This window comes from Motacilla alba, chromosome 8, assembly GCF_015832195.1.
Source record: "Motacilla alba alba isolate MOTALB_02 chromosome 8, Motacilla_alba_V1.0_pri, whole genome shotgun sequence".
NCBI lineage: Eukaryota > Metazoa > Chordata > Aves > Passeriformes > Motacillidae > Motacilla > Motacilla alba.
Window position 1 is genome coordinate 29,590,230 of NC_052023.1, and position 22,764 is coordinate 29,612,993.

The 22,764-nt window shown below is 43.3% G+C and overlaps 1 protein-coding gene across 2 annotated transcripts in view; it reads left to right on the plus strand.

Annotated features, from left to right (window-relative positions):
* The first annotated feature begins 12,429 nt into the window (after positions 1-12,429).
* KIFAP3 (kinesin associated protein 3) overlaps positions 12,430-22,764 on the plus strand; it is a 68,134-nt gene continuing 57,799 nt past the window's right edge. For both annotated transcript variants that reach the window (XM_038143728.1, XM_038143729.1), the window contains exons 1-7: positions 12,430-12,583; positions 16,956-17,087; positions 18,321-18,475; positions 19,586-19,641; positions 20,142-20,283; positions 21,393-21,492; positions 22,241-22,365. In XM_038143728.1, coding sequence (XP_037999656.1) covers positions 12,552-12,583; positions 16,956-17,087; positions 18,321-18,475; positions 19,586-19,641; positions 20,142-20,283; positions 21,393-21,492; positions 22,241-22,365 — 742 coding nt within the window. In that variant the 5' untranslated portion in view covers positions 12,430-12,551. The remainder of the gene's footprint in view (positions 12,584-16,955; positions 17,088-18,320; positions 18,476-19,585; positions 19,642-20,141; positions 20,284-21,392; positions 21,493-22,240; positions 22,366-22,764) is intronic.

Here is a 22,764-nt window from a genome sequence, read left to right on the forward strand (position 1 = left end):
ACGATGACACCCACACTACCTGTGGTGTGACTGCTGAAACGTGAGCAAACCCACATCTCAACCTTAGTTTCCTTTTCCAAATGGCCACTTGACTCTTTCTGAAGTTGAAGGCAGCTAACCAGATTTTTTCTTGGTGGTAGGGAGAATCCAGGGCTCTGGATAAAGTGGAGTAAACTAAACTAAATTACCAGTCTACACAATGCCTGCCAGTCACTGGCTTGAGCAGCTTTTGGTCTAAAATAGGAATGTGCTTGTATTTATCTTAAGCCAACAGTTCTTCTGTGTGCCTTCCTCTTCCTTCCCATGAAATCAGGCAGTCCTGTGACAAGAGGTTTAGCAGAAATTAAAATGAGGGATCAGCTAGAGCAGCTTCTGGTTAAAACACCTGCAGCTCATCTCTGCCTAAGTAGCCCATTTAAAATAAGGTATCAGATGGTTTATGATGAGTTGCTGCAAGATCCAAGGTGGATCTGCTTGTTGGAGAATCAGGATGTTTAAGGAGGAGTTGGACTTGCTTTTCTATTAGTAGGTAACCATCTGTCCCTGCAGATTTGAGCTGTCCATGTACTTCTGAAACACATCAGCTGCACAGAAGAGAGAAATAAAAACATGTGCAAAAGCTCCACGTATCACATGGATCACAAAGGGTCAATGTTGCCTTTAAATGACTGTGTTCTGCTTACAAAACACCTGGTATGCAATCCAATTTCCACACAGACAAGTCATCAGGACTGCTGTAAGATTTTTCTTTATCTTAGAAAGGCCTCTGTAGTCATTCCTCTCCCTCACACTCATGTTTGGCATATGCTGTCAGGAATAGATGCAGTTAAAACAAGTAATTTTTGTTTTATCTTCGACAACAGGTTTTTAAGAGTTCCTGAGAGCCACGGGATGATGTCCACACAAGAGGCACGGGCAGAGAGCACACGTGTAGCTCTGAGGGCAGTGAAGAACAGCTGCAGGTTGGATGGCAGCTGGTAACCTTTACAACTCCCTGCTGCCTGGATTGTTCTGGCTGCAGATTTGGTGGCTCGTTCAGAGCAGCAGTGAATGCCCCTGTCAGGCTGGAAAACAGCAATATGACAGTGGATGGACAAACTGTCTGACTTGCTGAGGTCCAGCACTCTTAGTCACAATCCTGAACACCACTCATGGGTCCAATCAGACTTAACAATTTTCAAAATTATTACTGTGGAAATAATTGAGTTTTGAGTTGACTGTGGAATTGACAAACAAAAAAAAAGTGCCTTGGGTTGATGAGAAACTGAAATACTGCCCTTTTCTCACACACAAAAAAATTTCTGTGTCAGGCCAAACAAAATGTTTTTATTTGTTTGCAATGCTATTTCCCTTCTAATTTTTTATTTGTTTATTTGTAATCAGATTCAGGTAGATTTGGTTTCAGTCTATCATTTACAAGTGCAAACAAGAATAATGTCTCCAGCAGACTGGTCAGTCTTGCAAAATCACTCTGTGTCAAGGAAATGCAGACCAAAGCAAATCCTTGGGCAAAGACCCAGCCTTGGGAGTTTTAGACTTCTGATGTCTCAGGAGAAACCCTTGCTTTGAACCACATTTCCAAAGCAGAGTTCACTGCTTGTAGGTCAGGATGACTCACAGCCTTCAGGGCATATCCTGCACAATTCCCGTGTGCTTTCATGGGTGCAGCCACAGCAGCAATCTGTTATCGTTTATACAATTGGAATTTAGCAATCTGGAATTCCATCTAAAGCAACAAAACACAGCATCTGAGCCCTATGGGTAAATATATATTAAAATTACTGTAACTGAAATTGGCCAGAGCTCTGTTCCTATGGAGGGAACACACACTTCTTTCCCTCTAATCCTTCTAGCCCGGGTGCCAACATTATAAATTACATTGTAAAGGGAGTGAGTGAAGCCACTCTTGAGTAGGAGAGGCAGCTTGAAGATCGTGTCCCAAGCACAGTGAGAGTCCCAGCAGGACTCTCTCTGTGTGATTTGGAGATCCACAAACAGTTTGCTAACACAAACAGCAATATCTGGGGAGGACTCCTGAGCTTTGGCCAGGAGGATTTTATTTGGTTCTGGTTAGGGCCGCTCAGTAGTGCTGAGGATGAAGGGAAGGAAGGGCAGGGTTCCTGATGAAACTGCAGCAGGGGCTGCTCTGTTGTTCTTGATAAGAAGCATGACAGCTGTGCCCACAACATCTGGTTCTCATTGAACCCTAGTGAGAGTTCCTTGCTGAGTCTCTTCCACCTCAGATGTGGTGGTTTAATTGATGGAGCCTGAGAAGGTTTTAGGTCCTGCATGGAATGCTGCCTTTCACTGTGATATGTGACACCAGATACAGTAAGGGCTGGGCTGCTCAAAGCCATCTTTTAAAAGCATTTCTTTTCAATATTGAATTTTGAGTCTATTGCCCTCTGTTGGCTCAAATGCAGGGTAAAGCTCCTTTTTGAGGTGAAAGCTACAAAAACTCCTCCTGGCCGACTGGGGAGACTTGAGGGGTTTGGAAAATGCAGGATCAAGTCTGCTGTAGCCTTGTGCGTGTCAGTGTGCACAGTTCCTGTGCCCCCACAGCTCTGTTTAAGAATGCAGGCACAGCTCTAACCAAGGAGGAAGGGCTCTGGAAACTGCCTGGCTCGCCCATTGAAGACTGCATATAAGAAGAAAGTTTTAAGAAGTGACCAGAAGGGATCGTGGTTTGGTGAGCAGGGATAAAGAGGATGTTGCACACTCATGAAACAGCACCAAAAGCGATGCAGAAACCCCTCAGGGAGAACTGGGCAAGTGGGAGATAAGTTAGCCTCAATGTCTTTCAGCTCTGGCATGCAACTGCCAGAAATGCTTTGGTGAAAAGTCTCTCAAGGATTTATTTTCAATTCCAAAGCAAGAAAAAGATGGCAACCCACACCATCAAAGCTCCTTCTGCACACAACACTGCCAGAAAAAACATGCCTTTCCACTTCCTCTCAGCTGGATCCTTCCTACCTGAGGCATGAGACTGACCCATCTGCTCAGACCACAGAGCTACTGCCCTGTTATCCTGTGTCTGACAGCCACTGGCAGCAGATTTAGGGAACAGCCTAAATCCATTAGGTAGGAAATGTGCTTTGGCTAGTTCCTAGCACTCAGCACAGAGCCAGACCAGGTATTTTCCTGAACTCTTAGAAGGCCCAGGCATGAAGCCCCCCACAGTGGGGGAGATCCAGGGCACACACTGGTGATGTGATGTGGAAGGGGTGATGTCAGGAGGGGATAGCCTTTGTGTGGAGTGTGAACATTCTGACAAAAGAGCAACTCCACCCTGAGAAAGAAGAGAGTGCAATGGCTAACAGAGCTGTAGAAAGAAGTGCTGTGTGCAGACCGCTGATGAGAAAGACAATTTAACCTTCTCAATCTACATCTCTTTTTGCAGATGCAGAGATGTAAAGATCCAGGCTTTCAGATCTGCAGCTCTGTGGATCCCTCCCTGCTGTTGGCTCAGAAGGCAAACATCAGACTGGCTTTCCCTGATCTGATACAGAGGCACATTTCACAGCAGTGCTGCTGAATATCCATTCAGTCAGAACTGTTAGAACTAAACCGGAAAATAGATTGTTCTGTGAGCCACAGAGCAACATGAGAGCTTCTTTTAGATGTGTGTCTTTTTGATTCCACCTGAAATAAGCCCCACAGCTCCTCTCACTTGCCATCTGTTGGCAAAGATCCACCCTGGACAAGAAACTGCCTGTGCAGCAGCCAGGCTGGAGCTTGTGGCATTCACATTCTCTGAAAAAATCCCTTTGCCCAGGATTTTTCTCCTGGGAAGCTGAGAAACCTCAGAGAAAAAGAAAACAATTCTTATCTCATTTGCTTCTCCTGTGTTGTGCTCATGTGGAATGTGTTTGGGGATTGTTTACCCACAGGTGATTGTTTCATTGGATTCTGCAGTGAGTTATTTTGACTCTTTGGCCAATCAGGGCCAAGCTGTGTTGGGACTCTGGAGAGAGTCACGAGTTTTCATAATTATCTTTTTAGCATTTATAAGTATCCTTTCTGTATTCTTTAGTTAGTATAGTCTAGCATTCTTTAATATAATATAGTATCATAAAATAATGAATTAGCCTTCTGAGAACATGGAGTCAGATTCATCATTCCTGCCTTCGTCAGGGCATTTCCCAGAAAATACAAAAGGAGCTGCTGTGGGACAGCTTGGCCACAGTTCCTGTGTGCTGTCTGTCTGTCTGGAGAGTGTGCACAGAGGGACTGACCCCTCTCTGCTGCCAAAGAGCTGAACTTTGCTTAACTCTCCCTGAGCACAGTCCCCACCACAGGTCTCTCCCTCATCTGCCCGGCAGCCAGAGCACACAAACCTCTAAAACCTTAATTAACTTGCAGACCCCATGCACATCTTTCAGTGGTGATTGCACTTGGCCAACATGTCACGAGGGCATTAAGAGGGAAAGAGCAGAAACCTGATGAATGCACAGATAGGTAAGGCAAGATAAAACTAATTTCCTCAGGAAGTCAAAGAAAAACAAGCTGAAAGGAAAAAAAGAAAAGTTGACTGTAGAGAACAAATATGACAAGTGACCTTGAGAGACCTCTGGCACCTCTAGCTCCTGAGAAGGAACAGTCTGGCAGGAGCCTGTGAGTGTGTTTGTGTGTGCACAGCAGGGAGATGAGGGGGGTCAGGAGCTGTAAGCAGCATTTTCTGTGGATCAGTAAAAGTATCAAGAGTATAATATCCCTTGAACTTCAGATACATTTCAGTGTCTGTGACATTGCTGGCTTGATCAGCCTTCATCCTTAACCTGGCTCTGAGTTGTGTGGAGTTTCTCAATACCAGGAACTCACCAGTTAAATTCTGTGCATGCCTTGAAACATTAAATTTACCATTTCTGAAACACTGAGTGATAAATATCAAGGGGAAAGAAAACTAGATTAAACTCAACTCCTGGACAGCATAAACTAGAAACACACCTCTTTGTGTGAAATACTGCTCTTACACAGAGAAGTGGCTCAACATTTGCAAACACCACCTCTGTTCAGCACTGATGTAGAAACCTACATGATCAAGACTGGAAATTGTTTGCTTTGCATTGATACTTTCTAGATAAACTCTCAGACTAGAACAATTCAAAAGTCAGATGGATGCGTGCTCTCCTATGGAACCAAAAAATGATCAAGATTTGGAAGGTTTGAGATGGTTAAATGTTTCCTCCAGAGGCTGGGGATTAACAGCCTGGGCAAGTAGCAGAGGAGGGAAATAAAAAAAAAGCAAAATAAAAGAAGAAACTCTTAAGTGACCTGACAAGGGAAACTTAAATCTTATTTTTAAGAGGTTAAGTTGTACTAAAGCTTGAAAAATTAAATCCACAGCTGTCTCCAGAGGACTATATCTCACTGAGAAAGCTTCAAGTAAGTTTATCATGTATCCAACACCTAGACATTGGACCTCAGGGACCACTAGGATAATATTTCCTCTGGATTAGCAAGAAAGCTAGCAAGTGACATTTGTATGAGACTAACTTTTAGTTTAAGGGGTTTTCTTATAAAATGATAAATGAAGAATGAGCACACTGGGAAGGAAAATTCTTGCAGTCTTTAAATCCAATACATCCCCACTATTTGTTTAAAAATGTACTGTTATCTCCTAAATTAGTTTTATTTAGTGACATCATTAATTTGATGGTTTTATGTCTGTCATCCTCCCAGTGAGGATCAATGTGTTCTTTATGAGCAGTATTTTTAATTTCATAATCCCCTTTATGAGAAATACTTTTAATTTCAGAGACCACAAGCACTGGCACCGGGACAATACGTACGAAAAAAAATTCTAGAGCGAAACTATAGGAAACAGAGGATGGATCTGGCACAATTACAGTGCTTTCCTTCTTCTGGGATTCTTCACTGCTAGCCAATAAAGCCAATAAATATGTTGGGATGCTACTAATTAACTCACCTCACTATGTCTTGCCATGACAACTGATATGCCCCTGGGTTCCAGGGGACTCTCATGAAACATATGAGATGCTCAGCTGGGTGAGCTAAGGACAACTTTAATATGCTAGCCCTGAAATCTGAAATCCAGTAGCAAATTGAGTTTCGTACAAAATAAAACTCAGACATCTACTCAAATGCCAATGTTGGAGTTTTCTAGCAGAAAGCACTTTTAAAAAAATGTATTTCACTGTTTCTGTGTCTATATAAAATACACTAGTGTGAGCAAGAGGCAATGGGTCCCCACAGCAAAATGCCAGCAGTCTGTGGATGCGTTACAGTAATGCAGCATTACCCTGTCCTGCCCACAGAGAACATCAGTGACAGTGGTGTTTTCCTGCTCTGCAGAAAATCCTCAGTTACACACCTGTGTGCTTCTCTGTGCCTGCACATGTAGGAGGTGGAATGAAGAAAAAGCATACAGAGCAAAATTAAATAGGGAAAGTGAAATAAGGGGAATGGCTTAAACAGCTTACAGATGGTAACTAAATTAGTTGAAAGCTGAAGGATTGTTTTTTCAACACACAGCTCAACAGCACTGTAAAACCTCCATTATTGCAACCCAGAAGCTCCTGAGAACCAGTAGTTTCCAGAGCTGAACTCCTGGGCTCTCCTATTTTCTTATTCATGGGCCAGCCAGACCAGTCCCTGTTTTTTTCCTTCCCCCAGTCCTTTCCAGGCTCCTGGAAAGCACAGCTGGGAGGGTGAAGGAATATTCTTTGCCCCATGCTCCCTTCCACCTCTTGGGTCTTCTGTTGCCACCCCCCCATCACCATCCTCCTCTGACAGCCTCCTCCAGGTGCTCCAAATGTTCTCCTGCTTTTCCCTCACCAAGCAGGGCGAAGGGGCAAGTGCACTAAATCAAACCCAAGTTCAGCCTCTGCTTGGTTACTTCCATGATGGAAATAAAACTAATTAGCATCAGGACAGACCCTGGGAAAGGATTTACTCTACACTCACCCACATTCTCTTTCTTAAACTCCTGATATAAAGACTGGTAATAATGGGGAAGCATCAACTCATAAATCCTAAGGTAAGTCATTCCATGTGTTAAGTGCTATCCCAGTAAAATTCTATGCTTTATTCCAGGTCTGAATTCATCTAGCTCAAACGCCTCTCCTTGTACTTCCATTCTGCTACACTCCTGATGTGCTTTGGTTAAAATTAGGTGGAAAAAAATACAAAACCACTGCAAAAGTAGAAGAGTTTTCCTGGATATGAAGAACAATGCTGGTGTTGTCCACAACAGTTTAAAAACTGAACATAAAAATTTTGGCTGTAAAGTGTTGCGCAAAATCTTCACTTTCTGAAGGAAATAGCCAGTGTCTGAGGTATTTAGAATTAATATTGAAAAATTGGTATTTCCCTCTTGAATCCAATTGAAATGAGTTAAATGTCACCAGAGCAACACCACTTCAGCTGAGATACTTATTCCTTGCTCTCCCTTTGCCTTTTTTGGACAAAAAACGGAAAAAAAAAGGGCAATTGTTGTGCAAAGTAGAAACAATTTGATGATCACATGCAGAATCCTTTTCTTTTGAAGGGGAGTAATTCCTGATTTATGACGAAATATAGACTTGTTCAAGTGTAAAAGAGACCCCTCCTTGAAAACACTTTAGCTAGTGCTTAACTTTATTACTGTGGCAAAATTAAGCATGTGCTTGAGTGGTTGCAGAGTCAGAACCATAAAATGTCACAGCCTTTATAGCTACGAGTCTGCTTTCTGCCTGCTGCATCTAATAAACATTAAGAGGTGAAATTCTGTCCTCACTGGGGTCAGTGGTAAACTCCCATTGATTTCAGCAAAGCCAGGATTTTGCACAAGAAATCCCCCTCACTGTCATTGGGGGTCACAGGATGACACGAACAGAGAGAGGCCATCTGTTCCTTCTTGTGTGGACACTTCCATATTTAACCTTTTCGGGCCGTTTGCCAGAAAATGAGGAGAAATGGAGAATGCAAATCCTAGTGCAGCACAAACACTGAACATCCATATCCAGAACATACTGGCAGGTAGGTGTGGCACTTAGGGATGTGCTTTAGTGGTGGATTTGGCAGTATTAAGTTTATTCTTGGGCTTGATCTCAAAAGTCTGTCCAACCTGCATGATTCTAAGATTCTATGATAGTGTACAACGTGCTGTTCTGCATTCCTCACAGGAAAAATCCCTCTTAAAGGCCTAATCTTGAGTCAGGCATTGGAAGTCCATGGAGATGGGCACTTTACCACAACCCCAGCTCCAGAAGGAGCTACAAGGCCTTCAAAGATCAGTCCCATGGAAGGCAGGAATTCTGATTTCAGTAGGCCAAAGGAGAAAACAGCACACTCTGCTCTACAGTGAACTCTGTATGAAGAAATCTGCTTCTCACATCTTCAGATGTTTCTTTTTACACCTGAAACAATGGACCTACAGGTCATTTTTTCCCTGGTTTGAATGAGTTGAAAATTGTTGCATTTACTTAGCTCAGTGTTATTATATTACCTTATATTTATTATATTATATTATATTATATTATATTATATTATATTATATCCTATCGTATCACATCACATCATATATCACATCATATTATTATATTTAAAATCTATTTATAATAAATTTAAATATAAAGAATAAATGTAAAAATACATATAGAAATATAGATTAAATTTATTATTTAAATATATATTATATAATATATATTTAAATATTTTTCTATATAATATATTTCATATATTTAAAATGTATTTTAAATATATTAAGCAATATTTTGCATTTTAAATAAATTATAAAATACAAACCAAGCTCTTCATGGCACATCTTGTTCTCTTGTTCTCATTTTTGTGAAGCCTCATGTTCAAGAACAACAAAAGCACCCAGGATTTGCCAGCACAATCATGTGTCACACTGAAAATGACCTTCTCCTGCACAGATGTCACTGCCACTGCTGATCAAAAAGACATTCAGGAATCACCTTGATCTGTGCTCCAAGATTAATTCCACCCAGAGGAGTTAAGCCACTTTCCCTTTGCGTATCAGATTTTGCTTTGCCTTGTCTCACTTCCTCCTCCCCGTATAAACTTTTAAGTCCAGGGTTTATTACCTCCATTCCTCTGTCCCTTACTGCGTGACAGCACATCAGAACAACATCATCTCCAGCCCCCACTGAGCTGCACAGTCTAATCACCCGACATGTTTCCCTAGAAGTCATCCTTTCAGAGTGCTCCACTTTGTTTTACTTAGTAAAGGGTCTTAAGGAGTTTTATGCACAGTTCATTTTACCAGGACTAGGCAATGTCCCATATTCATGACTTTTCCCTACAAACCACTGGATTCTTTTTTTTCCTGAGAGCAAGATGCAATCTTTGATGGATAGATTACAAATTTCAGGGTTGCTTTGGTTTCTCAACTCCACGAGACACAAGAGATTTGTCTATTACATTTCAACAATTCCATTTGCTACAGAAAAAGTGTTGGCTATTTTGGCTGATTTTTTTTTTTACAGCGATGTAAAAGAAACCAGTCCTAATGCATTTTCAACATGCAGTCTTGTCATATACCAAATGCTCATTGAAGACAATGGAAACACCTTTCTTGGCTTAAAAATCACTGCTAGTATCAGTACTTTTCAATACTAAGAGAACAAACAAGGAGAAATAAAATCAAGTTTACCATGAGACAATGTGGTGGGTGTTGCTCTGACGTCACTGAGTGTATTCTGTCCATCTGGTTCATAACATGTCTGCAGCTTGACCAAAAAATATAAATTTGGGAGGTTTTGCATAAAAATGTTGTTAATTACTGCATCTGTGCTTATTCTACCATAAATATATATACATATACACATACATACATGTACCATATGGAAGCACTGCACAGTGCTGTCTTTCCTCTTGTTTTTTACCCACCTGCTTCACTCTTCTTGCCCAACTTCTCCTCATGCAACTTTCTCCACCGTTCTCTTCTTATTCTGATTTTCTCTACAGCTCCCAAGCTCTTTTACACCCTCCTTTTTATTCCCTCACTACAAAAAATCTCTCCTTCAAGCTGACTTCAGAACAATACTTCTTGCAACTGTCCTACGAGAAAAGCCAAATTACCCCGAAACCACCCAAACAAAAGAACAAGGTAGAAACACAAAAATCTTGTGTATTTCAGCTTCTGCTTGCAATTTGATCACCCTTCTGCCTCAAATGCCACCCTCTCTTTCCTCCTCCTGGTAGGGACTTCTACTCTGCAGGTGAGGGGATCTCCAGAGCCTCATCCCATAAACCTCATCACACTGTAAGGACAGGGATGTAAGGAATTGTGCAAAACAACTTCAGAAGCTCAGGGCAAGGCTGCAGAAGAAAACCTCAGGCAGCTCGTGCTCTACAATTTAATTTTAGAAGAATCCACCATGCAATACGTGGGGTTTGGTGTTTATGCCACGTGGTTTTCTGAAGCCAGCATCAACTGGTTGTCGCTGCCCAACAGAATTGTCTGATCTTGGCCATGCTGGTGGCTCAATACCTACAAAGCTGAGATATTTATTTCACTTGGGCTCTTTCCAGGCTCTGCTGTCCCTTCAGGTCCTGACAAACAGCCAATTTTAGCCCAAACATCATGGCACACTTAACTGGAATGAACGTTCCTTTACTCGTATCTTTTCAGTTCTCACATTCTTCTGTATCATTCTCATCTTGTAATCTTTGGCCTGTTTTCCACAGGTGTCTAAAACTAGACTCCATTCACAGGCATCTGTGACCACATAAATAAGATAAATTCGTAGTGAAATAAATGAAGACTGTCAGGTACTTAGTGCTCAGTAAATATCAGACTATTTATATGGCTTCAGAGTTTAATGTTTGGCTTATGCTTATCTGGAGAGCTGCTGAAATCACTGGAGAATTATCATTCTGATTAGGTAGCTGTGGTGGTTTTTTTTCTTTACGACAATATTACTGTGATAAAAATAGAATAAGCCTAGTAACAAGGGTGTTATGTTCTAGCAGTTTTGTAAATTCATTGCACTAGGGTAGCACTTCATATTTCACAGGGTACTTTCTTTTTCCATTTTCTGTTAAAACAAAGGCAGGCACTGTGTGGATTCCACAAAATATTTTATTCTGCTCTGTTACAGATTATGAAAGTATAAAAATTCTTAGTCTTTAATGGGATCAGTAGACATTAAGTATTTATGCTTAATATTTTACCACAATAAAAACTAAAAACTTTGCTGTCTATTATTTATTTCTGCATTACCCCTACGACTCTGGGTAGACAGAATTTTCAGTTGTAAAGAGTACTCCAGAAAACTCCAGCCCATTAAGGTCCTTTCTGAGACCTCTTGGATATAATGCTGTTTGCTTGTTCTTTAGAGTGGCTTGGAGACAAGATAAAGAGACAGAGGATTCAGGTGCTGCCTGAATATGTAACTTTTCCAACATGATTTTGGATTTGCAGCCACTTTACCTGAGTCTGGAGCTACATGCAGTGTCATCCCCGTGCTGTGTGTCAGTGACCCAAAAGGAAGATTATGTTCCAAAACACCAAGGCTGCCTCAAGGCTGGGCTTGGCCAAGAGCTGAGGACCAGTGACCAGCTCAGGTGGCCACAATGGGGCAGGACACCGCAAGAGCCCTTCTTCAATCCTCCTCTAAATACTGCACACAGGGTCTGGAGCATCTCTGGATGAGGAGAGACTGCGGGAGCTGGGACAGCTTAGTCTGGAGAAGAAAGGGGATCTCATCAATCCATGTAAATGTCTCCAGGGCAGGTGCCAGGAGGATGGTGCCAGACCGTTTTCAGTGCTGTCCAATGACAGGGTGAGGCACAACAGCCACGAATGGAAACACAAGAAGTTCCACCTCCACATGAGGATGTTCTTTGCACTGAGTGCGACAGAGCAGGCTGTCCAGGAAGGTTGCAGGTTCTCCCTCTCTGGAGGCATCCCAAACCCGCCTGGATGCATCGCTGTGCCACCTGCTCGGGGTGACCCTGCCTCGGCCAGGACGATCTCCAGAGGTGCCTTCCAACCCAGCCGTGCTGTGATTCTGTGAGCATTCTGAGATTCTCCCTTGCAGTGTGCTGATGCGCCTCTCGCCAAAAACAACTTGCTGATTCATTGAAAAACCATTTCATAATTTGGCAGGAGGTGGCAGTGATGCGTATCCATTTCAAAATAATAAGCATTAAACAAATACAGAAGACTAAGTAAAGGGTACCAACCCACCTGCCTCTGCTGTTCTGAGGTCAGGTCACTTTTCACTCTCAGCCAAGTCTTGCCCAGAAACGCAGCGTTCCTGAAGCTTAGAAACTTAACTTTCGTGTACATATTTAGGGGGAAAATAACAAAAAACAACACATCTTCATCGTTTCACGTCCTGATCCGCCGCAAGCGAACGGCAGGCGCCCGTTCCCTCCCGTGAGGGGCCGGGGCAGCGCCTCCCCCGCGCCTGCAGGGGGCGCTGACGGGGGGGGAAAGGCGGGGGCGGCGAGGGCGGCGCGCGTGCGCGGGGCGGGGCGGGGCTCGCGCTCTCCCTGGTAACGAGCACCGCGCGCGCGGGGCCGCGCCCTGCCCGGGCCGCCCCCCCCCCAGCGCAGCCCGGCCCCTCAGCGCCGCCATGCAGGGCGAGGACGCCCGGTACCTCAAGAGGTGACCGGGGAACGTGGGCGCGAGGGGCGGCGGTTCGTGCTGGGGGGATGAACGGGTTGGGGGGGGGGGGGGTGGGGGGGAAGTTGCGGCGGTTGAGGCGCGGCGGCTTGTGGCGAGGGATGGAGTGTGTCAGGTTGTGGGGTGCGAGACGCAGGTGTTGCGGGGTGTTTGCAGGGGTGGGCGGGCGGTTGTGGGTGGGGGAATATAGGGGCGCTGTGGGGTGGAGTGTGAGGCCGAGGTGTCGCTGGTTGTAGTGAGGACTGGCTTGGGGATGTGTGGAGATCGCAGTTGGGGAGGTGACAATGGAGAGTGTTTTGGGAGGGGTGATGGTGAGGTGGGTGGAGGTATGGCGAGTGAGGAGTGGCTGGTTTGGAAGCTGTCTGGAGGTATGTAAGAATGGGAGACAGATTTGTTTCGGCGGTCCCCCCTCAGCCTGCCCCAGTCTGGTTGGGATGAGGACTGGGAGGGTTAAGGATGAGTGAAGGTTGCAAAGGCAGGGCAGGCAGAGAGGTGGGGTGGGTGCTGCTGGGGAGGAGGAGGGCTTTGGAGGTTGCTCTGGTCTGGGGATGGCTGTGGTGGCATTTTATGGTGCATTTGGGACGAGGCGCTAAAGTGACAGCAGGCTGAGAGGAGAATAGGTGTTATTAGGCGATGAGTTGGGAGGATCATTGTGTACTAGGTGCAGGTGGCTGCTTTGGGGATCAGGAATGGGATAAGAGACAGTAAGGCCAGGTTCAGGGAGCAGCTGGGAGAGTGATGCAGAGGAGATGTTAAAGAGTATGGCATGGCAGATTGGGCAGGACAAGTTCTGTGAATGGAAGAGGTAACAGTGGGGTATGAAGTGTATGATCTGGGTTTGGTGTTGCAGGTGTGCTGACTGAATGGTGCCTTTTATCTCTCTGTTTGGCAGTGAGACCAGTCAGCATGAAGAATAGGGCCTGAGCTGGCAGCTCTTGGATCTCTGTCAGTTGTTTCAGAGCAAAAGTGAATCAGTCCCAGGAGATGCCAGGTCATCTAGGCCTCTGTTCAGATGTCATGTGTGGACAGCGTCACTTCCTCCTATCGTGCTGGGGATTTTTTATCCATCCCGTCTTGAATCCTAAGGAATTCCTGCTCTTGTTTTTTACTTCCTTTCCATTTATTAGTATTTGCAGAATTTCCTGTTTAGACTGTCTAGATTTTGCTTTTTTTTTCCTCTTACATGCCACATATTAAGCTCCCAAGTTGTAAACAGTGCAGGGAAAAAAACCCCCTCTTGATAATCTTTGAGCATCAGCTCTATCCTAGCAATGCAATGATGGGTAAAAATCAAATGGCCACCCTTAATTAAATCAACAGCTATGATTTTAGAGTAGTGCCTGGTTTTTTAGCCTTACCTGTTCAGTTTGTACCATCTTCTGTGATTTTGTAGGAATCTTTGTTTTGTAGTCATCCCTGCAACAGGTGTGGTTGTCTCTCTTTTTTGGGAGCACAAACCCAAAACTACCTGCTGTGCTGTTTAACATGGCCAGGCTGGTAACGTGGTGTGCAAGTCTGGTACTCCTCTGCTCCCTGTTTCCCTTTGTCACCCTGCATGGGCACTCCTCCTCCCACCAAGTCTGACTTGCTGGGATTTGTTACTGGATTTTCAGGCTTACCCACGTGTGGTTTGTGCCACTTTTCATTAGGATAGTTTGCTTTTGCTTTTTCCCTCTAAAGGAATTAGTTAATAAAGGATATTAACACTCCAGCTTTGGTTATGTGAGCTCAGCTTGCAGCTTTTGTCTGCAGAAAAGGCCTTCCTCTTTAAACCTTGAACTGAACTGGGTTCTTGTTGACAAAGCAAGCAGTGAAGTGAAAGGACGGGCTGATGTGCATGAGAGCTCCCCAGTGCACTGCTGTTTCTACTCATTGTAATATTTGCAGTTTCAAATGTTGTATGATGTGATTTACAGACTCGGGATGTGTAGAAAATCAGTAAAGATGTTTGTAGATTTGAGGGAGAGGAGGGGATTTTTTTCGTAAATGAAGATTTGCCTTGTGATGCTGACAATCTGAATGCAGTGTTTTCCAAATGAAAAGCAACTTCAGTGGCTGGGGAGTACATTGTAGTGTAGGTCCTCAAGCATTTCACAAGGTATAGGATTTTCAGAGAGGGAGCTCGGCTGTATATTGATTTGTGACTTCATTAGCTCAGAAATAGCTCAGGCAGAGAGGGTGTTTGTCAGTGTGAGAGGACAGAAAGTCTCTGCAGCTCCAAGTTCTTCAGTTTACTCATCTATCCCTCTGAAAGAAGAAATTAAATATGAGAAGTCCTAAAACTGATTAAGCAGTCTTAAGCTAAGGCTCTCCTGGTTGCTAAGCTCATCAGGGGTTTACCATTGCCAAAAGGAGGAGGTTCCACTCCTCCTTTTCCCTGATGAGAAACAGGAATTGTTGTTCCTTTTCTATAGAGCACTTTAGTTCTGTTACACAGTGAAAAACTTCCTCTCCAAAACATGGAGAATTTTCTGTTGGGTTGCTGGAATTGGCTGTGACAGGGACTGATGAGCCCTCATGTTGAACTCCAAGGTGACTGCCAGGAGCAGGGGAAACATGGGAGATCTAACCCTTTGGGCAATGATGAGCTGTTAGTCCAGCTTTATTCTTGTAAAGCTTTACCAAACTGTTCTCTACCCAACCTTTTCTTTATATCTGTAAATATTCCTAAGCTGTCACTAACCAGAGCTTTGACTGTCAGGAGCCCTCAGTGTTTGCAGTTGGCGTCTTCTGATAGATCTGAATGTAGGAGAAATATATTTGGAGGTGGGGAGTGAGAGCTGGATTCTTTTGAAGTAGATGTGCCATAAGCTTTCTGTCCTGCAAGACAACAGACTGTAATGAAACACCTGCTTCCAGGTACGGTTAAAGTGGAGCAAACCCAAGTCTCTTCAAAAAATCTCAAGCCTTAAAGGGAGTTTTGCTATGCTTTCATGGAAAATGTTACTCTCCAGCACTAGGGAGATATTTTTGTTTGCTCTGTGTAGCTTTATGTGGCTGGTAGTTGAAGTGGACTCTTTGTTTCCCACAGCAGATCTTTCTGTGGTTTGTGGGGTTTTTTGGGCAGCTGTATCTCAAGACAAAGGTATTTTTCGCAGCTGTATCTGCAGAAGGAAAAGTGAACACCAGAGTAGCTGGGTAGATGGAGACACATTTCAAACATTTTCTGCTGAGAATGGTTACGCCACAGGCTGCATCTGGATTTGCTGACAGTCCCAGCTTTATGAGATTGAAGTAATTTTTCCTGATCTAATTGACCCAATGCCATGGCTACCTGCTCTCTCCTAGATGCTGATATGGCCGCTGGTAAAGCCACTTGTAATTCTTTTTATGGACATGATCTGTCTGAAAACCGGAACACCCAACAAAAAACCCACTCCACATTCCAAAAGCCAAACCCTCATTTTGGAGGTGGTTTTAGTCTGCAGTGTTTAGCAGCCTGGTTTATGGCGTGACTGTACATACTCAGTTGGCAGTACCAAGTGGAAAAGGGACAAGTGCCATCTTTACCAGTAAATAAAAATGGATTGCTGTATTCTCTGGATCACTGTTCTCTCTGGTTCTGCCACTGCTTGAAAATAGAAATGAGGTGTGTCTTCATCCATCTGAGCCTTTCCTCAGGAGCTGTGGATCTGCATGGACACAGAATTGTTGGCACAAAGGAGGAGAGAGCAGGACAGGCCTTTTTGGCACTGGCATACACCTGAGTGCTTCCATGGGGAATACTTCTCCCAAGGATCTGTAGCTGTAGAAAAGCAGGTAGACATGATTTTTATCTTTTGATGGCAGCTGTTGATTTTTCTAATCCCTGAAGCCTGGCAGCAGGCGCAATGAGATGAAGAACAGTAGCAAAGAGGTTTGTGTTTCGAGAGAGAGCAGTTAAATTGAAATACAAATTATTTGTAATTCAGTCTCAGAGAATTGTAACTACTAGGAGTTAGCCAAGAGAGTCACAAAAAATTCCATTTGTAGAGGACTGCACTAAGTGAAGGCCATTAGACAAAGATTTGTCAATACTGATAAGGTAGTGGGGAACCAGCTGGGAAATTCACCTGCTTGGTGAAATGCATCTTTTTACTCATTGCGGTGATGTGGAACAGGATAACTTTGATTTCTTTCCTGATTTCCGTGAGTAAGGCTTGACCAGTGGCTTGGATATTTCTGACATTTCTCTACAGGCAGTAGCCAAGAATATGCCACTAGCACCAGGCCTTGGCCCAGCTGTGTGAGATGGAATATGTGTGGAAGGAGATCACTACTTGGGTTGAGGGTCTGCATAGCAGGTACCTGATTTCTGCTCTGGTGTGTTTTCTGAGCTTCTCGTTTAATCAGTTTTTTTTTCCCTTTATGACAGGAAGGTAAAAGGAGGTAACATAGATGTGCATCCATCTGAGAAAGCCCTCATTGTCCATTATGAAGTGGAAGCAACGATTCTGGGAGAGTTGGGAGACCCCATGCTGGGGGAACGCAAGGAATGTCAGAAAATGTAAGGTCATAGCAAGCTCTGGTATTTTATTTCAATCTAAATGGATTCAGTTACTCAGAGTAGCACCTACCTCTGAGAAATTATAGCCTATAATCTTTATGCAACTTAGTGTTGGATTAGCAGAGGGTTTCAAAGCCAGGAAATAACATGTGCCTAGGAAGGTTAACATCTGAAACACACGTTGTAAATTGCATTTCAGCCATCTCCTTTAAGGTGTTTTGTACAGAAAAGTGATGACTCCTGTTTTACATGATGGGTCTTGAGGCAGAGAAAAGTGAAGTGATTGTTTCCTGTGCAAGTAGTAGTTCATGTTGGAGCAAGAAGTACCATTGAACCTCCTGGCAGCCTTGTGCTCCAGCTGTTGGCTCTCCTGTTGTTTTGATCTGCCCCTGCCCAACCAGTGAATTCACTGCTTTATCTGCATTTCACTTTTGCCTGGTTAATTTCTTTCAAGGCCATTAAAATATTCCCCTCTGGAAAAGCCCAGAGAACTATCATAGCTTCATTTTTCAAGCTGCAAGGTTGGATCTATTCCAGGGGGTTTTATCTCTGTACTGATTTCTTTTTGAAAATTTGAACTGAAGTGGCTGCCTGTGTGAGTGCATGTTAGAAGAATAATTGGAGGAAAAAGAAGAGAGAATCCTTAAATTGTCTCAAATTTTTGAAGATATCAGAAGCATACTTCTGTCGTTAGATGAATCAACATAACTTGCATCTGCATGATGGTGGAATTCCATTTTTTCCCACCCTGTTGTTAATGCCCACAGAGTTTTCTTCCTGCTCATTGCTTGTGGACCTGGCTGCAGATCTGCCAGAGCTGTGGGAGACTCCTGGCCCTGCAAAAGAACCTTTCTGTGCAGACAAACACCCAGAACTGTCTCTCATTTGGGACTTTTTTTGTCTGCAGTACTCCTTTGTGGTCCTGTGCACTTTTTATGGGGTATATCCAAATCAGTTACTGTCTTTTCTGTCTAAGATGGCTGTAAGGGATCTGTTCATGCAGCTGCCTTTAATGTTGCTGCTTGTCAGCTCATGAGCAGTTACGCTCCACCAAATCTGTTTGACAGTTGCTTGCCATTTGGAGTTCAGAGGCACCACTTTGACATGAAAGGCACAGATACCGGGTGTATCAGGCTCATTTCTGCTTTGAGAAATTCTTGACTGTATAAACATAATCAAAGGACTGAAGATAAAAAAATTTAGAAACTGAAAAGAGACTTCTCTGTGTTGCAGAATTCGGCTGAAGAGTCTTAATGCAAACACAGACATTGGCTCCCTGGCTCGAAAGGTTGTTGAAGAATGCAAGCTCATTCACCCCTCCAAGCTTGCAGAAGTAGAGCAGCTGCTGTACTACCTGCAGAACCGCAGAGATTCCTCAGCAGGAAAAGGTAAAAAATGCAGGAACAGATTAGCTTGGGACTGGGGTGCCTCAGCCTTGAACAAGTACCGAGGTCTTCCTAGCTGAGAGCCCAATGTGCCTGATGTACCAGTTCTCTGGGGATGGTGACAGTAGGGGACATGTATCTTTTATCACCTTTGGAAACAATTTTGATCTTGAAATGAGGAAATTACCTTTTTAACAACCAAATTTATTTTGTTATTTGGTTGCATTTAGTATTGATGCTTCTTACTGGCTGCCTTGTGCTTTAGCAGGACTTGAGAGGTACAGATTCAGCTATTGGGTGCAGCCTCGTCATATTGCATCTGCACTTACAGTGACAGCAAAAGTCTCTAAGAGGATCTTCCTAGAAAGACCTCTGCCATCACCTCTTGCAAGGTTACAGCGGGTGCCTAGGCTGAATTTGGGCTCTGTATAAAGCTGGAGAGTTTCAGAGCCTGACAAGCTTTGGTCCAGTGTAGCAGACAGCCTGGGGTATTTCTCTCATCTTGTCATCTAAAGTTCCTGGCCTCTTGGTGCTCCTATTTATGTCTTAAATTCACCTTAAACTTTCTGCTCAGGGGACAGTTGAATATTTAACATTAGATTCTACATTACCTTTAGGTTACCCAGGTTTCTTGCAGCCCTGAAATGGTAAGCTTTGTTCTCAAGCTGGATTCCTAGTGAGACAAATTTAAAATGAAGATTTATGTTATATATGGGGCTTGATTGTAAGAGCTTTGCACGTTTTACCCTCTTTCACTCTGCATTTCTGTGTCTTGGTGTGTCACAAGGCACAAGCAGAGTCAAAGCTGCTGATGTCTCATGTGGGAGTGAGTGCTGTCACTCTGGGCTTGCTCTGAGGTTTATTACCCTCTGTCTCCCCAGCTGATATGGCTATCACTGATCATTTAGACTGAGTTGTCAAAAGGCAACTGGGGATTTGTTTTACTCCCTGGGACTGTTCAGGTTCAGAAACCTATGTTAGTCTGGCAGGTCAGCTGGACACAAAAGGACTTTGACCTTCATTTAACTAGAGTGCTCATTATGAGAACACTGGATATGTGTTTGGTCTGTATTTGTGTGTAACTTTACTGCATCCATGTCTTTTTCTTTGTAGAAAAGAAAGAGAAAACCAGCAAGCCAAAAGATCCACCCCCATTTGAAGGAACAGAGGTAAATATTGGTGTTAAAAGAGAAATGCAAACCTTGTTTACTACTTCAGTAAGCAGTTACAAAAGCGAGGATGGGAGAGGAAATGCTGAATTCTTGTTGGTTTTTTGCTTCTTGTTTTTTAAACAAAGAACTTGGTTTTGAAATACTGCACAATGAAAAAAAAAATTCTCTCCAAAAAGGGTAAAATATTTGACTTGCATACTTGCCCCTCCAAGTATAGCACACGGCAGGACTGCCAGTGAGGACTGGAACATCAGACAGGACACAGAGCCGTGTCTGAGCATCCTTTGATTTTTAGGAAATCTGTCTCCTCAGATGTCCTGGTGTTCATCAGCAGTCATTCTCCACATGTTGGGGTTTTTTACCTTGTATTTTATTTTTGCCTAAGATCTGTGCTCAGAAGCTGAGTGCCCTTTGGTGTGACAACTGAGTAACGTTGTGATTGCTGGTGTTGAATTGCCATGTCTCTCTGTGAAGCCCTTGCTTCTGGCTGCTTTCAGATTGATGAGGTTGCCAATATCAATGACATGGATGAGTACATTGAGTTACTGTACGAGGACATTCCTGACAAGGTGCGTGGCTCTGCCCTCATCCTGCAGCTGGCCAGGAATCCTGATAATTTGGAAGAGCTGCTTATAAATGGTAATTTTAAAACCCAATGGTAATTTCTCTTGATGTGCTGTTCATTTGTGTCCAGGGGAAAGTAGTTCACCTTTAATTTGGCATTTTCTTTAGTTTGCTAGGCTCTGTTTCTCTGTATATAATAAGGTGGCCATCAGAACTCTGTTAGGTCTCTCTACAAATGGATGCTGCTCAGACTGGTCTTAGGTGAGCCTAATACTGAAATCTTTCTGGCCTCTAGAGGCTTCAGCTATTTTTTCCTGATCCTAGTTATTTTGATGCTAAATTAACTCCAGCTGGCATTACTGCTGAAGATGGGAATGTATTGGTGTATTCTGTAGATCAGGTAACTTGCCTTGAAAAGAGGATTTGCAAGCTGACATGGGTTGATGTTGTGATTTTCTTTCTTTGCCCTTTTTGTCTCTTTTGCTGAGCCCTTATACCCTCATGTGTTGATGACTTTAATACGGGCCCATCTTGCAGTGTCACCATGGAAGATGGGATGGGAATGGTGAACCATGAAATACTGGCTTGTCCCTAAGAGTTGTTGAAAATATTAAGTGCTTCATGTTCCCAGTTGCTGCTTTTCTGATCAAGGAACATGGTGTACATGAAGAGAGACTAGCTAGGGGAACATGACTGGAAAAGTGAAATTAAATAAGACAAGGAGAAACCAAATTATGAAATAATATTAAGTAGATTCAGGGGGAGAAATAAATGGAAAGATGGATGAGAAATACTGTCTGTCCAGGCAGAATTTAAAGGGGATTTGAAAGTGAGAATTGTAGTGTTTTGGGCAGGGGACACAATGTAGTATGGAACACAGAGCTGGCGGAGGCCACAAGATCTGAAGGTTAGTGGAAGTTTTGAGATTAATTGGGTGGTTGGTTGCACTTTCCTTCCATGTTGCTGCCTCTTAGGGCTTGTGACAGGATGACCACCCAGGGTACTCTCTGGGACTGTCTCCAAACAGAGCTCGTGAGCAGTGCTGCCTGTTAAAGTGAGATACCTGCGGAAGTGTTCCAGTAGAAAACTGATGTAGAATAAGGTGTATTCAACGTCTGAGGCTCACAAGCTAGAAAGGAGGGACACAAAATGCTGATGCTTCTCTAAATCTTGTTTCGCTTCAGAAACTGCCCTGGGTGCATTGGCTAGAGTGCTGAGGGAAGACTGGAAACAAAGCATTGAACTGGCTACCAATATAATTTACATTTTCTTCTGCTTTTCAAGGTGAGTGCAGAGTCCCTGGATTTAGGAACATAAAGAATGTAGCTCTGCTTAGTGGCTTTTCATTTGTTTTCTGCTTTGTGCTACAAAACTTCACTGAAACAGGAAAAACAGACAGAAACATGCTTGTGCCTCAGTTTTATCATTATAACAAAAAGAACTGTCATGGTGAGGCAGTTTGTAAGAGAGCTGGGAAGAAGCTAGTAAAGATTCTGACTCATAGTTTTGTGTCAGAAATGAAAGGTGGCTTAGCTGCCACCTCTAATTTCCATCTGCACACCTTCAGGGGAGAAACAATGTTCAAAACTGAAGGGAGCACTTGCTCTAATTTAGGTATGCCAGCGTTTCTGCATACCCTGCCTAGAAATAATTCAAGCAGAAACTGCATTTACCTTGATTTTATGTTTCTGTTCTATTTCTGGTGAGGAGAGAGTGCTCTGAAGCACTTGCAGTATGGAAGGCAGGGCTGAGGGGAAAACCTTTTCCTTTATGCATGAAATTTGGAATGTGTTTTTGTTTTGATCTGGAACAACAAACTGTTCCTTGTGTTTCTACAAGTTGAGAAAACACTCATGTTTTTAGGGATTGTTCTTGTTTTGAAATAATTTTCCAATAGGAAAGTGCTTTAATGGGGTAAACTGTAAATACCTTTTTTAATATTTCATGTGGTGCAGTATTGCTACCATAGATGTCACAGTAGATACAGAGTTGTTGGCATTTATTCCTCACAAGTATTATTTCTTCAATGTAGTTTCTCTCAATTTCACGGGATAATCACACATTACAAAATTGGAGCTCTGTGTATGAATATCATAGACCATGAACTGAAGAGACATGAGCTTTGGCAGGAAGAACTTGCTAAAAAGAAGAAAGCTGATATCCTTTGGATGTTCTGGCATAGGCTGATGGCTTCTGACTTGTCTTGATGAGTGTTGTTGGGTTACACAAGATGAGTACAAAGCACCTTCTGTAAAAGCAGTAGAATTTACCAGGAAGTGCAAAATACAATTGCAGATATGAGAAAGACCAAGAGTGAAGATTTTGGGATGTGGACGAGGTTAAGCTGAAGCTATTAAAGCAACACAAGAAAAAAAAAGTTGTATTTTATCAGCAGTACGTCTTAAAACATCTGTGCTGCTTAGCATGGTGTAAAATATCCTGGCCTAGAAGTTGAAAACAGTCATGGCCTAGATTGCAGGTGTAGCAGGCTGGTGCTGAGGGAGAGTCTTGGTGCTGGGTATTCCATAGATCCCTTGCTTTTCACTGGTGACTGAG